Source organism: Siphateles boraxobius, unplaced genomic scaffold, assembly GCF_051911475.1.
Source record: "Siphateles boraxobius isolate OS27281-9 unplaced genomic scaffold, OSU_SipBor_1 2, whole genome shotgun sequence".
Lineage (NCBI taxonomy): Eukaryota > Metazoa > Chordata > Actinopteri > Cypriniformes > Leuciscidae > Siphateles > Siphateles boraxobius.
This window is the reverse complement of record NW_027508810.1, coordinates 12,874,091-12,890,241: the sequence shown is the minus strand read 5'-3', so window position 1 is coordinate 12,890,241 and position 16,151 is coordinate 12,874,091. Positions and strand designations below refer to the sequence as shown.

Below are 16,151 nucleotides of genomic sequence, written 5' to 3'. Positions count from 1 at the left end.
TTTTGTCATTGTTTTGATCAAGGACATTCACTGTAATCCTGAATAAAAGCTTCAGTGAGAAACATCTGTTTTGTCATCAGTAAGACATCACAAAAAGTTTCACTGCAAATGACAATGCATAGCCTACATTTTTCACTTTATCGAAAATGATGAACGATAAATAGTCTAAGTCTATAAGAATGACAGTGTGACAAACGATGGTACATTCATTCATAATTCGTTTACATGAAACACCGTTATCCTGGATGCAATCGGATGATCCACCATTTCAGTTATCCACCGTTATCGTTATCCTGTCAACTATAACTGGTAACTTCAAGTACTTAAACTTTGTTTTGTATAAACATTATAAAAAATATATAATGACCTTTTTAAAGTTCTCTCAGTCCTCAAACCTATTGTGATATCAGAAAAATGTGACCTTTAATAAAACCTAATGCTCAAGAAAAAAATAAAGAAATCATATCCAATAAGACTGTTTCGAACAAAACAAAAACACAAACTCTCATTAGCTCAATGATAATAATTCAAGAAAAAGGCCGGAAATCTGCTCTGACTGTCCCTGCTGTTTTGGCTTGCTTCTATTTTCGATCTGAACTAGTCTGGCCTTCAGCAGTTTTCCAGTTTATCTGGAGTGTAACTAATCCTGACCGTCAACGTTGACTGAACAGATGGTCTTTTACCCAATCAAAAGTTCATGAAGAAGATTCAAAGCATAGCTGTGGTCCACAACCTTTCACTGAACCCATTTTGGTGTCAAGTGCTTCATAACAACGGATCCAACAATAGTTTCCGATTGTGTCAGGTCACATTTAGACCAGTGTCAGCTCTGAACAAACACTACAGCTTCACATGCAGATGAATATCTCACACTGAATGACACTTACCTGTATTATAGTGCTTGGTACAGTAGCGCAGATCCTTCTCTTCTTTCAGTATAAACTGAGGTAACGTCAGTCCGTCTGCTACCTGCACGGCTCCTTTCTCGTCCCACTCAAATATAAGATCATTCATCGTGTAGCCAACTAGTGGAGGAAAGATGAAACAATAGTGTTGTCCATGACAGCGGAAAAAAGAGCTTAATTTGGTCTGAAATTGGAAATTGGCACCTATTTTAGCGAATCGTCCACCTCACACCTCTAATACCCCTTTTCCACCAAGCCAGAGCTGGTGCTGGTTCGGAGCCAGAGCCTAGTTTCAATTCGGTTCTTTGGTTTTCCACACGCAAAGCACCAGCTCCGAACCAGGAAAAGTGGTTCTTAAGTAGCACCAAATAATTGCTGGTCTAGAACAGAGCCAAGTAAGAACCACTTGCGTCAGGGGCTGGGGGCGGGGTTACCGTGACCAACAAGACGAATAGAAACTTGTGACCGCCATTTTTAAATAGCAGCTAGTCGAGCTAATAGCAGCTCGATTATAAATATCCGTCTATGTAAGTTACGGCGAGCTGCACAAACGCGTTGGACTCCGATGTATTTTGTAAACCCATGAGCATCCATAGTATTGCAACGTCCGTTATTGTTGATGGCTTGTTCGAGATGCATCGGAGCGGCGCGGACCGATCGGAGCTGCGGGAGTGTTTGGAGAACATACGACTCCTTGTGCTTTTAGATCGCTATCGCAGCGCTTTGATGTCATGCGGAGATCGATCTGCGAGAAGCCGATGCATCTCGAACAAGCCTGGCGTACTGTTTGGCGCTACCGCACTAGCGTTGCTGGGCAACATGAGACGTATACAGTGACGTAAGATTTGGCTCTGTTGTGGCTCTCTAGCCGGTGGAAAGGCAAATCGGTTCTTATTAAGCTCGTCAGTCGAACCCACTCTGAACCAGCTTTGGCTCTGGCTCTGAACCAGCACCCGGTTCTTGTTGGTGGAAAAGGGGTATAAAAGAAACGATCTAAACATGCATTTCTTGAAAAACCAATAACATGTAGTATATAATAGGGGTATAACGATACCCTCATGTAACGATTCGATATATATCACGATACTGAACTCACGATACGATATTATTGCGATACTCCCAGACATATGATAAAAAGTTAACAAAAAATTTACTCTTGCTTTAAATGCTAAATTTGGTATTACATAGGGAGTAAATGAATAGGCTTGGACTTGGTGCTGGTAACCCAATGCAACGGACAATGGTGACACCAGAATACAAATATTCAATATTCAAGCTTAAAATACAGAACTATTTTAGACAAATATGTGTGCACCCTGTCACTGACTAGATATATTTAAAATAATGTAGGCCACTATTTACTGGTAACATAAGAATTTGCCATTATCAGGAGGACCCACAAATACAGTATTCCCCCATTGTATTATTATACATTACATTCAACATTATAGAAGTTTAATGCAGTACTGACAATAAAACTCTGAAAACTTATTTTCTCAGACTGTAATTTTCATTTTGGGTGAACTATACACAATACATATTGTCACTATACACGATACATATTGTTGCATTTTTGATTTGCGATACATTGTGACACGATATTGTTACACCCCTACACTCAAAAAAATGGTTTTGTGGCACTGTTCTTTTTACCCAAATATGTTTTGTTAAAGTAACACACAAATATTTATTTTACCACCAAAACACTATTGTATTGCGTTTAATTAACTTAACCGGTATAATTTTCCACTTTACTTAATTATCAATCGTTAAACTAATGTAAAGGGTTTAATTTTGCGATTAAAAAAAACCTGGATGTGACAATTTCCAATGTATTGGATGAAGATGGAGTGTGAAGAAAGTAGCAAGGTGCATGGCCTCAGAGAAAATATAAAGTTAATCTAAAGGCTAAGTCTTTCATTTCTGTGAGTATTTCGGAAATTCTGTTCTGGAATGCTTTAAATATATTTCAATGAAAAAAAAATTGCTGTGAATTTGCAAGCAATGAATTTGCTTGTTCAAATTGCTTCAAATGAGCTTAAGAAACACAATTGCTGTACATTTTATCCAAACTTAATTTGATTGTGTTCCATCTGCTTAAATATGTAAAATGTACCTAATCCGTTTGTGTTAGATTACATGAATGATTTGTGTTGCATTAACTGAAAGTGGGTGGTGCTTTTTAGTTCCCAGCATGCTTTGCATATAGCTGAATTAAGAATAAATGTTGAAATTAAGTGTAATTTTTTGTGTTTTTTAGAAAATTAGGAAAGGGGAAGACTTTATAGTGTGTAATTGTGTTTAATGTTCAATTACATTGCAATTATTAGAACCATTTAAATTACATTGGGTTACCATTGTGGAGAAGAGTGGACTACTTGGTTAGGATGTGGACTGATTCCAATAGGTTTACTCTTGTTGCTGAAAGAGCATATAACTCTTAACATTTAGTATGATAATAAGTGCTATTATTAGCTAATAGCTAGTTGTAGTATAGTAATTCATTTGAGAAATCATGTAAATCCTGCATACATTTATTTTTCAGTGCAGTTTTAAATAAACTAAAGCATGTTCACTAAACTTAACCGGTTTAAGTTACAGGGAAGCAATTCCATTGAATTGTTTGGACTCATTCAGTTTAGTTGTCACAACACAAGGAGCTTACATAGATTAAAAAAATGTCATTGACGTTAATACAAAATAATTTGCTTGTGTGGAACCACTGTCCATAATTGAATTAAGTTAGTTTAAAGAGTAATTTTTTTGAGTGTAGTATATAACGTCAAAATGTGAAACAAAAAGAACCCACTATAATTAAAACAAATGCAATCGTCTGCATTGATTTTAACGGGAGAGATTTGTTCAAATGTTACATAACCACCAAACCTGGGTCACCATCCGTCACCCACAAATAATTTGCTCATAATTTTCAAAATGCTTTAGTCAAACGAAGTTTCCCCTGCAGAAATGCGCTATAATTCGACAAATTTGAGAATCAATAGTAAATAACAGATATCTGTAATGGCAGGGAGGGCCGGAGTTGGCTTGTGCTTGAAGCGTCTCTCTGCTGACTGCTGAATCTACTTGAAGGCGGCCTTAAATCACTACGCTCTTCATCTGCTGGTGCCAGCCAGTGCAACATCCATCTCTGCACCACTGAATAAATCCTCTCCATCTGGCTGAAAGGATCAGGGCATACTCACAGCTCTCCAGCTGCATTATACAGGTCTGCACATCCATAGGGAAATTCTTCAGGTCCATGGGGCAGGCCAGAATCAGTGTTATTCTGAGAACAACAACACCCGCGATCAGCAACAAACTCCACAACAGGTCCAATTAGACAGCTCTTATTTTATTCCTTTTCCACTGGTCAAAGCGGTTAAATTTAAAGGAACAGTTCACCCACAGTTTTTTAGTTAACAATAACACAGCACCCAATAATTACAATTCAGTCATTATTTGATCATTGACATCAGTTGTTTCGCCACTGCAGCTTTCAAATGAAATATGTCACAGTTCGTTTTGGTTTTACGAGACACCTGGTTATGAGACACTGGAGAACCAATAACGTTTGATGTTATTGATGTCCAACCTGAAGCATAGGTGCCAAATTTGATTTGAGAGCTGCATCAGGGGTGACGATTATCAGTGAATAACTTCAATTTTATTCTGTTCCTCGCTTCAGACGACTTGAAATATAGTGCAGAAGTTGCTCTACAGACCGTTCCTATTGTGCCTTTTAAAGCGTGTGGTCACTATGAATTGTTATTGTATGGAAATAACAGCATACAGAATTGGAATGATATAAGGTTGAGAAACAAAATAGAGATTTTTCATTTATAGGTGGCTGTGCCTGTAAGATATGCAACCAAACTCTCTTAAATCTATGATTATTATCTCTACCTCAAATGATCCTAAAGCTAGACAAAGAAGCAGCCCAGTGCAGAGCTCTGATTCGAGGCTGTATTTACGTCACTATCAAAGGATAGTGCTTATTTACCTGAAATGTTCAATTTAACTGTGCACTGTGGCTGGTGCAATTTAGAGAGAGTTCACAGACAAAACTGAACTGATCTGAAAGGTTCATTTGATGGTGTCAAGTTAAGAGACGAGGCTTCCCAATCCACACAGCTATTCACCACAACCCCAGTCCTCTTTAATGCTACAATGATAAGACATAAAGTGAATTTGGAAATTGGAAATGTGCCAAGAAGGATATATTATATTTTTTTGCTTTAAGCTATTTCATTTTTTAATAATAGAGTACCACACACAATTAAGCAAACATGCCGTGCAGTCTAAACAGTGTATAATTTCATCAAGATAGACTACCGTTCAAAAGTTTGGGGTCGGTGAGTTTTTTAAAAACGTTTTTAAAAGAGTCTCTTTATGCACACCAAATCTGCATTTATTTGATCAAAAACACAGAACAGTAAAATTGTGAAATATTATTACAATTTAAAGTAGCTGTTTTCTATTTTAATATCTCTTATAATGTTATTTATTCTTGTAATGCAAAGCTTAGTTTGTCAGCATCATTACTCCAGTCTTCAGTGTCATATGATCCTTCAGAAATCATTCTAATAAGATTATTTGATGCTCAAGAAACATTTCTTATTACTATCAATGTTATAAAAAGTTGTGCTGCTTAATAATTTTATGTAAACCATGAAACTGATGATTAATTTTAGAACTCTTTGATGAACAGAAAGTTCAAAAGAACAGCATTATTTAAAAAATAGAAATCTTTTGTAACATTATAAAGGTTTTTATTGTCAATTTGTTGCATTCTTCTGTTGTATATGTTTTATAAAACTTACTAATTACAATATTTGTTGGCCAAAAGATATTTGTTGATCATTTTTTGTTACCAATTAAATTTTTCTATATAATGATTTTTGTCTTACATTTTGCTCAAAATTCTATAAAATGCTGTTTAATGGCAGGTTCTATTGCGACAACTTACCCCATATAGTGAAACAACATGGCCCACTACTGAGCCATGTTATCACAAAAGGTCAAAGTATGTTTAATGAACTGTATGTCTTTTTTTAAAGGGCACAAAGAAATCAATCCACCCTGAGAAACACAGACAGCAATAAAGCTGGTTTGACAACTAGCCCAGGTTTAAGTGTACAAACACACCGTATAATGTATTATCGACAGCATTAGATTATATATATTGCACTCTCACCTAATACTGTACAAAACATTCCCATTTTTGGAGATCCTCAAAAGCTTGTTGTCAGTGGTAACCTCATGGAAATTAGCTCCTTTTTCATTGGCAAAGAACAGATCAGGTTTCCAAATGGAGTCCAACATGGAGGGATCAAGGTCAAGGGAGTCATCGGGATATTCGCTGTAGGCCAGCCGAGGGTCATTCCACTGCTGTCTCAGGAAAATGTTCACTCTGTAATCCTGTGGCACACAAAGACACACCATGCCAACAGATCAGAGGTGAGGAAAGAGACACCAGCACATTTTATAAGCTAACATCAGTGAAGTTTCACAAGGACATGCTTTTTTTTTTTGTTGCTACTATGTCTAAACTTAGTCCAGGTAAATTTGGCATCGTCTCACTATATATTTAGCTTGAGATAATTGTTATTCGTGAAGGCAGACCGCCCGGTGACATGGCCGATGCGTAAAAGCAGACACCGTAAAGCAGTGGCATTTCGCCCCAACACTCTGCTATAATTGTCAATTCTTCTCCAAAACGGGCATGCAGTTATATCATTTCAGGGAGACCATTAAACTGTCTGGGCAGTAATGTACCTTGGGATGACTTGGGATGATCCGCATGGCACGAAATAAAGTGGATGACCTTTGCAATGGCAATCAGCTACAACATGCAAGGACATTTCAGGGCAATTATCCTAATGTATGGTGACCGGTTCATCCCAAGGATTTCGAAATATTTTGATGGAGGAGAATCATCTGTCCCAGGTTATTAGATTTGCCTCTCGGAGAGCACAGGAAAAGAACAAGTCCCATCGATTTTACTTTGTCAATATTTTTCCTTTATGATAAACAGCCCGCAGTCATTGTAGACGCAAAATGAACCCTGCGAAAACAACTGAGCGATGCATAGCGGCTTCATTACAAGTAGCATTATCTCCCAATTACTCAGGCGATATGTAAACACATCTGTTCTCTTCGGCAAATGCCTATTACACACATTTAACGTCACAGAAACCATGCATATATATGGCAAAATTAGTAAAACCTTTTGCTCTTGTCTACTGTGATTTTCAGACATCCATTGTCAAACACTCCCCTTCAAACGTACAGCTATTTTCCGACAGAATGATTTTGCAAACAAGCGAGGAGTGGGAGCACATTCATCAGCGCACACACAACTTTTTTTTTTTTCCTTTCTGATTTGATTTCTCTAGGCTAAGGAGAGTGATTTATGGCAACAACCCACTCATAATGCGATTCAAGCCCAAGGCCAGATCCTATCCTGACGGTGACATATTAGAAAAAGTTTGCATGACTCTCGCGCGCCCAACTCTGCTAACAAATGACGGACGGATTTACACGTTCGCTCTCTCTTGCTTCCTCAAGAAAATGAAAGAGCCGCCGAGATAATTAAATAGCCACTCGCCTCTCCCTTGGGCCCCTTGCCTTATAAAAAGGGTAAACAATTAGGACAGCGAAAGGCCGGGGGGGAACGACGGTCCCAGTAATGGCCGGAGTCGCTCAGATCATTACTGGCTGAAACATTGTTCATGACTCCCCTATAAGCAATAAAGATTTATCGATATCGCTCGCGTTACCTGCTCCTGCCCCTCCACTTCGCCACCGCTTGCTCAGTGTGAACACGAGCATGAGCAACTCGGATCAATTCCGCTGGTTATGGTAGAAACAGAGAGTGGAAAGCACTGCATTTTTTCTGCTTGAGGGGTTTTTGCAAGCTGTTGAAGTTTTGGACCTGCTCAGCTGGTGCCAAACAGGAAATCTTAGCATTACAAGATATAAAAAAAAAAAAAGTGTAACCTTCACCTGGTCTCCAGTTGAAAATGTCTTTCGATTGCATTTGCCTCCATGTATCAATACATTGAAAACACATTCAAAACTATATTGCCCTTGAGGTACTTATTGGCATCTGATCAATAAAACTATATAAATGTGAAAGTCTGGCTTTGGGTGCACATATGAAATTCACTGTCTTTCATTATCATAAAAAGAGGGACCATTAAGGCCCACTGACCCCAAGAATGATAACTATAACAATAACTATTTTAGCATTTACATCAATGGCAGTAAAATTCTGAGCTCTTTCAAGTCGGATGGATGCTGATTGGCTGTCAGTGTTTTTATAGAAAAAAGTAATTATGTAAGTGTTTTCTGAATCTTTTTTGTTATAGTTGTGGTGTGGACTTTACTATTCGCTAACACTTTAATTTAATGGTACACTTTAGATATTCTAAGTAATGACTAAGTAACTATGCAACTACATGTTAACTACTAGTCACTGGATTATTGGTAGACTTTCTGCTTTAATATCTGCTAACACTTTATTTTGATGGTCCACAACAGACACTCTACTGACTATAAGTAACAGACTACTAACAGTCTACTTAAACTCTAATGACTGGCAGTTGCAAAGTTACTTATGGTTAGTAGAAAGTCTACTATTCCTATAGATATACCCAATATTCTTATAGAATTAAAAAGATTATTATATTATTATCATATACTTTATAGTTATTGTGATCCTCCTTGGTGTGAATGGGCCTTTACAGCGGGGTCCAAAAGTCTAAGACCAACTCCAAACTTTGAATTTTAATTAAAACCTTGAAATAAACAACAAAACTAAGCTAAAGGAGCATATTTACATTTATGTTAATTTTTCCAGTTCATCTTCTCTTTCAAGAGAAAGATAATGTTTTATGTTAATCATAAGTCCGTTCATCTGAATTTTTTTCTTCACCAAACCGTTATAGGGTTACATATCATGTGCATCACTTTTATCAATATACTCACCATTGTTGTTTCAGCAATAGATCCAAAACTGTTAATAAAAATGTTGCATGTTACGTTCACAGGTGGACCTGTGGAAAAAAGAAAAGAGAAAAACAACAAAACAACAACAACAAAGTCAAATGATACTGATAAAAAAACAGGTTATCCTCCAAATTTTAATCTTACCAAAATTTAAACCTATTTCTTACTAAGAATTATCTACAAATATTAACCAAAACTTACCTGCTAACTGCTAAATTAGCACATTATAATTGACTTCAAGCATGTACATATTTTTAAGATACATACATTGCCTTATCTTAAAAAAACAAAGATGCTGTTAAAATATGGTTTATTATACTAATCATCCCAAAGAGAAAGGAGGTTGAGGTGAGTCTTCTGTGAAGACAAGGACCACCAATATTATTATTATTATTATTATTATTATTATTATTATTAGAACAGAACAAACCCTCAAAGGGAAGCCATTGTTCCTCCCATTTCTGTTTTTAGAAATATTGGAAGTTAATCTCTTATGCTGGTGCATAAATGAAAACATGGAGTCAAAGAGACAGATGTATACGACTGAACAGAAACCATACTTCTGCTGTTAAAAAAACAAAAAAAACAAGCGATCCATCACATATGGCTCAGTAAACACAGAGAGGGGGATATTTGGAGTGACACTGCGCTCATGGCCTCGTAAAGACCCTGTCAGGCGGCTCCAGACTTCTGATTCGGTTAGATACAGAGCTGCTGAACAGAATGGAGAAACCCTGAACCCAATTTCTCTGCCTGCTGACGAGCCACACGCAGCATCCTAAGGTGCTGAATGAGTAGATTACTGGAAAGAAACATATTGCAATCTGCAAAGTCTTGCACAATTTATTAGGCATTCTATAAGGCGGCGAAGTGCAATCACCAAGAAAACTATTACCTGGAAATAAATTTACCTCATGTATGATTTGACAAAATTTTACACACGATTGTATAGCGTTGCGCCATCAGAAATGTTGTAATTGACGAACAGATCTTAGATAGTCAGGGTAGTGCCATATTCTATTTCAGACATAAATGAATACGAAGCTTTGACGAATAGAAATACAGTGCGTTTATTATAGTGTTTAACAACAACAAAAATTCTGTAGACAAAAATAGAAGGTGTTTTGAAAATTACTGGATCTAGTATTTTTACAATACTGTATGTGCCATTGTGAAGAAGACTAAGCCACAGCCTCATTTTCATCCATGTTAAATGCAATATGGCGTCAAACCTGACTAAGGTCTTTATTAGGGCAGGAACGACATGTCAATGTATTCGATTATGTTGATTACGCACTGTTTATGCTCATCCATAATCCTCTGTCATGCTTCACACAAATCTCATTCTAACTAGCCATTAGCATCTGCTCTAGAGTTTTATTTTGTGTGAAACATGACAGGGGATTAGGGATGAACATAAACAGTGCGTAATCGACGTAATCGTTACGTCTACACGTTGTTCCAGCCCTAGTCTATATCTTAAATGTGCATAACACCTGTGTTTCAAAACCTAGTGAGAAGCCTCACTGCCTGCCAATAAAGACAGCATCCTAACCATAATCAAACAAATTTGTAACATTCCAGACGCAATACAATAAGCGTTCTGCATGAAAGGCTCAACTCACAATTGATTTCATTAGAGTTGGACATTAGCATGTTGCTAAGCTAACAGCACAATTCTCTAACAAGCATAACAATAAGTAGTTGAGCGTAATTAATTTTTGTGCGCAACGTAATATTTAATTTTAATCGAAATATAGCATTATGTATAAGTCAACATAGCTTTGTCCGCCATCTTGATTTTCATTCGTTGTAGTACATTACAGTCCGTCCAGAAAAACGCGATTATGCGATCGCATGGTTTAGTGCATAATCAGCCAAAGTCCGCATATTTATGCGGGGGCCGCATTTTTTCATATACGTCACACTTTCGCCGCATAAATTGACGATTTCCATGCAAAATATGCGGGGCTTGCATGATTTCATAATCCTCGCATTTTCCTCGCATTTTAATGTCACATATATCTTAGCAGAAAGTTGATAAATGTTGCGTTTGCTTCACACAAGAGCAGCCATTTCCCCCTGTTGCCATGGGAACGTTATGAAGTGACGTAATTACGCGACGTGAACATCATCGAAAAGCTGTAAAACAGGAGCACACTTTATTTTTTTATATTTTATTTATTAATTTTTACAGAAGTTGTAGCATAGTCCTTTTGTAAAGCTACAGAACTTGTTTGACTCATCAATGTTTTGTAAGTTTGATGTGTTTATTAAGGTCTGAAATAAAACAAGATGAACGGAAATATTCCAGCACTTTCTGTGATGTAGTATGCTTGCTTATCATAGGAAGTAATAAGAAATGACTCTTTACATTAAGGTAGTATCCTAGTGAGAACAGGGGGTTGGGGGGGATTACTTTTTTTCCCTTTTTTTCATCAAACCGCAGTTTTTGCAAGTTCCCGCAATTTTTGCAAGTTCCCGCAATTTGATCGCATAAAATTGCATAAATATCCTGCATATTCCATCGCATTTTTTAAGAAAACAGGCCGCATAATCAAGGATTTTTGCCTGAACAATCACAAAAAAAACCTGCGTTTTTCTGGAAGGACTGACATTATCAGAACGATTGTGAAGGCCACGCGATGTTGCCTCAGAATTTGGCTTAAAGTATCTTAGCAGAATTCAGTTGCCTACCTTTTGAACTAGACTTTGCCTTCATAGGCAGTTCACTAGTTTTTGAACTGGCTCAAATTGTATCATATTATCAGGCAGTTCCTGTTTGAGCCTCTATACAGTGTCAAGCCCCATAGTTGCTCTTGGCTTATTCCTTCCACTGGGTATTACTGGCTGTAATCATTTGTCTGTTCTTGGCTTTCCTTGCCGTATGTGACGCAGCGCAGAGGAAATCTAATGTCCTCACCCCCACTGCAGTTCATTTGTAAGCCCAGCCTCCAATAAGGAGAGGAGAAAGAGAAAGACAGAGCTCATTAACTGTCAGGAAAGGGTGAGTCATCGCCAAGAGTGATTTGCTTTGCCATGTTTTTGCCAAACAATCTGCGCCCTGCTCTCCTTAGAGAAGCTCACTGCAGAGGGAAGCAACCACCAGCGAAGGGACGTTCAGGTTATTTATACATTTTTCACTCAGCTGTCCTTCCCAGCAAATCAGACCTTAATTTCTGAGCCGTGCCTCCACTCTCATCTCGTAGAGGTGACGGTAGTTTAGAAGCCTCACACGTTTCACTGCGCTTCTCTTTATTACACAGACACAAACAGGACACGTGAGTCACAAAGATCAGCCTCGTCTTTCCTACAGATGAGCTCATCAGAGACAGAGAAGGAGGAAGTGAGGGAAGAGCGTTTTCCCATACTGTATTGACGTTGCACAGTTAAGTATTTACGAAGAAATATCAAGACATTCAGAGAGCCATTACTGTGATTAATTTCATGCATAAACAGAACATTCATTAATCAAATGTCCCTTGGGTAAGTATAACCTCCTTAGAAAGCCCATAAATTACGTGCTTGCCACCGAACAGCAGAAAAAAAAATCAGTTATCCGAGAGACCAATTACTTCTTCATAAACCGACAACCACTACTCATCTTTACAGTTAGCAGTTTATAATCATTCATTAACAAGGTGCATGTCTAAACTGATCAATACCAGAGTGAGTCCATCTCTTTACCTAGCAGCAACCGGAAAATGATACAGCCTCAAAAGCCATTAGTCTGTTTTACACCGGTCAGCTGGAGGGAAAATGGCGCACAAGATGTTGTCCCCCGGAGGACACTCTCAATAAGGGAGCAAAACAGATTTATTACAAACAACGGGCACTTAAGATGCCTCCCAGGTAAGTGGACCACCACAAATGAAAGTGTCTGATATAAATAAAGAAAGCTTAATGATATTGCTCATGTTAAAAATCGAGCTGCTCTCAGCAGAAATACAATGGCACAGAGACATTAAATATTTATATGGCTACGGCTATACCGATAAGGTTTTGGCAAGGCAGTTTTCAACTGAAGTGAGATCCACTGGTAACAAAGGGAGAGCAACGTGCCCTACCAGCCTTTCCATGTTAGCACACCTCACTGAATCAACACCGGGGCAAATGTCAAGGGCTTCCTCTTACTCCTCCTACACTGACATATGGGCTGATGCTGAGTAAATCTATTGGCATGGGGCAATTTTCAATTTGCGCTGCTCTAGTTACAGTGATAGGGTAAAAAAATAGGTGTTAAGCGCCAGCGAAGGAGCTGAGCTTCTTTATTAAGAGTGTAATGGGAAAAAACAAATACATCATGTAGCTACATAATCCAAAATCCATTTCTGTTGAGATTTTGTTGTTTAATGTGATTTGTTCTGGTCTGAAGAGATTTAGAGTACAACAAAATCAAAATAATACAAAACAAATATAGTATAGAAACATATAGAATATAGTATAGAAACATAGAATAAAGTTTAGAATACTATAAAAAAAGAATATAGTACAGATTACAATAAAAATTACAGAATATAATATAGAACACCTAAAATACCCCAAAGAAGCCGTTTTTGAATATCAAAAATAGAATGCTGTATTACCAAACTACAGAATATAGTAGAACATAGTACAAAATCCATACTGGACCACTGCTAATAGAATACCACAAAAAGAACAGTATAGAATAGTTTGAAAAAAATAATACTATCAATCAATCAACCAATCAATCAATCAATTAATCAAATCATATCAATTCACATGCATTTATATAGCACATTTAAAAACAACACACGTTGGCCAAAGTGCTTTACATACAGCCCAACACATACAATCTAAGATTATAAAATAAAGTATAAAACAATTACAAAAATTATTTTACACTAGAATTATTATATACACTAGAATAAATAAAAAATTATATAAAAACACAATGCAGTATAGAATATTACAAAAATAGACTACAAAAAGAATATGGAACAGAATAATACACAAACAGAAAACTATATTAGGGTACTTAAAAATCTATATTTTGTGTACTTCTGTCATCCGGTATCTCAGACTCACTATCTCGTTTCATACAAACGCAGCTGCTGCCATTTTGCAACATATGTTTTGTATACTGTAATGAGTTATTAGATAACAGGTACGATTTTAAAATGGTTTCATCTCAGATCAATATCACTTATCCCCATAATTATTAATATGGCGAAATGCTGTGTAATAAGTGGTATGACTGTACCGTATTCCTTAAATGTCCATCTAGTTGGAACTTGTCGCTTGCTAGCAACTGCTCTCTCCGTGAAAGCTATGCATTTATAGAGCTAATTAAATATTTCATCTCAGATCAATATTTCATGTCTAATTATTAACTTGCGTGGCAAGCCGTGTAATTTGTGTAAAGCCGGTTGTTATCGTAGAATAAACCCCTTCAGTGTGATCCTGTATGGGTTTATTCTGCGATAACCACCTGGACATACATTACCCATTACTTAACGCACAGGTAGTTCCAAGTTAGTTTAATCAGCATTATATATTAATGTACTGTTTTCATTGAAGCACACACACGTCACTCGGAGATCACGCTGCGCGCACACAGGAACATTGAAGAGCACGAAAACCTATTATTAAAGCTATGCTGCGACTTTTATTAATAAAAAGCTTCGCTACTGAATCGCTATGTTATACATCTCAGCAACGAGGGAGTAACATCGCTGGTTTTGAAGTAATTAAACTCACAGCTTCGTGTTAATAAAGAGACACTGAACAGACGCGGGTAATTCTCTCTCTCTCTCTCTCTCTCTCTCTCTCTCTCTCTCTCTCTCTCTCACGCTATCTATCTAGATAATCAATAAAATTGAAATTACTTAATTATAATTAATTCATTCAAATAAATGTAATCGTACGCACAACTTTATCTCAATGTCTGATTCAAAGATTGCTGGATCTAACGAGCCGTAAATGACAAAAACAGCTTGAATTTGTCACTGCTGGCAAATGACCATGGTATAAGCGTGATAATCCACTACTAGCTGTGCATCAAACTATTTTAATGCACCTCTGCTTCGCGTCGGGTGGTTATTTGCCTCCATGTCGCACATTAAAATCGCTTAATGCAAAGCTAACCGTGGATTATCCCATACATATAGGACATTACATAAAAACAAAAGTACTACAAACACAGAGCATAATATAGAATAAAAAAGAATACATAAACAGAATATAGTATAGAACAAAATATAGTATAGAATAGTACACAAAAAACAACAAAATATTATACTAGAATAGCATAACAGTACAAAAAACTTTTTAGAGTTACACAAAAAACAGAATATAGAGTAGTAAAAAAAAACAAAATACTATACTAGAATACTACTAAAACATAATAGCATAAAATAGTACAAAAATAAAATATTTGTTCTTTGAATTCTACAAAAAAAAACAGAATATAGAGTGGTTAAAAAAGAACATTATATACTAGATTAGCACAAAAACAAACAAAACATTTTAAGCATAAAAAATGCAATTTAGCACAACACGCCCCGAAATGTCTTAGCAAATTACTACTACAAAACGCCTGACAATTAACAATCTGGTTTATGCACATAAAAGCAGCTATGTGGATCCCTGACTCAAACATCATTTTGCATTCTATGCATTTTCTACTTGAAACAACCCACTCCAACAAAACCAAATCCAGATTGGGCAGAAGTCACAGCCATCCATCACTCCAGGTTCGGTTCAGCTATGGCGACCCTAACCATTAAGGGGATTGTATTAAAATTCATAAGAGACGGACAACGACGGGTCAGACGGGAAAGATGCCTGTGCAGTGACAGCTAGTTTCAGAGAGAGTGTCTGAGTTAGCATTGTCACATGCCTATAAGTAATGACACACTGCTAAATTACCAGGATCTCTTCCTGCCCCTGAGGCTAGCATCACTGATAGGGGAAACATGACAGCCTTGGAGGAGGGAGGCTGGAGAGAGACATAAATCAATAGGAGGGCTGTGGCACCGAGTCCGGAATGGAGAATGAGTCGACTACAGTTTGATTTCACTGGATTACATGGGTAGCTTCAGCTGCAGAAGTCATGAGATAAAATGGTCAATATTACAGCAAAATTGATTCACACCGAGGTTAACTGATGGCTTTAATGATATGAGAGACTGTGTTTCCTTATACTCTGTGGCTCTGCGTATGAAATAATTAGATTAGAGAATAGAGATAAGAAGGAAATTAGATTAATATGAT

The 16,151-nt window shown here is 37.1% G+C and overlaps 1 protein-coding gene across 2 annotated transcripts in view; it reads right to left on the bottom strand.

The window, feature by feature from the left end:
* Nucleotides 1-16,151, bottom strand: part of glra1 (glycine receptor, alpha 1) — a 55,405-nt gene that overhangs the window by 20,888 nt on the left and 18,366 nt on the right. For both annotated transcript variants that reach the window (XM_077235954.1, XM_077235953.1), the window contains 4 exons: nt 8,895-8,962; nt 6,100-6,323; nt 4,109-4,191; nt 888-1,025 (listed from right to left, as the gene is read on the bottom strand). In XM_077235954.1, coding sequence (XP_077092069.1) covers nt 888-1,025; nt 4,109-4,191; nt 6,100-6,323; nt 8,895-8,962 — 513 coding nt within the window. The remainder of the gene's footprint in view (nt 1-887; nt 1,026-4,108; nt 4,192-6,099; nt 6,324-8,894; nt 8,963-16,151) is intronic.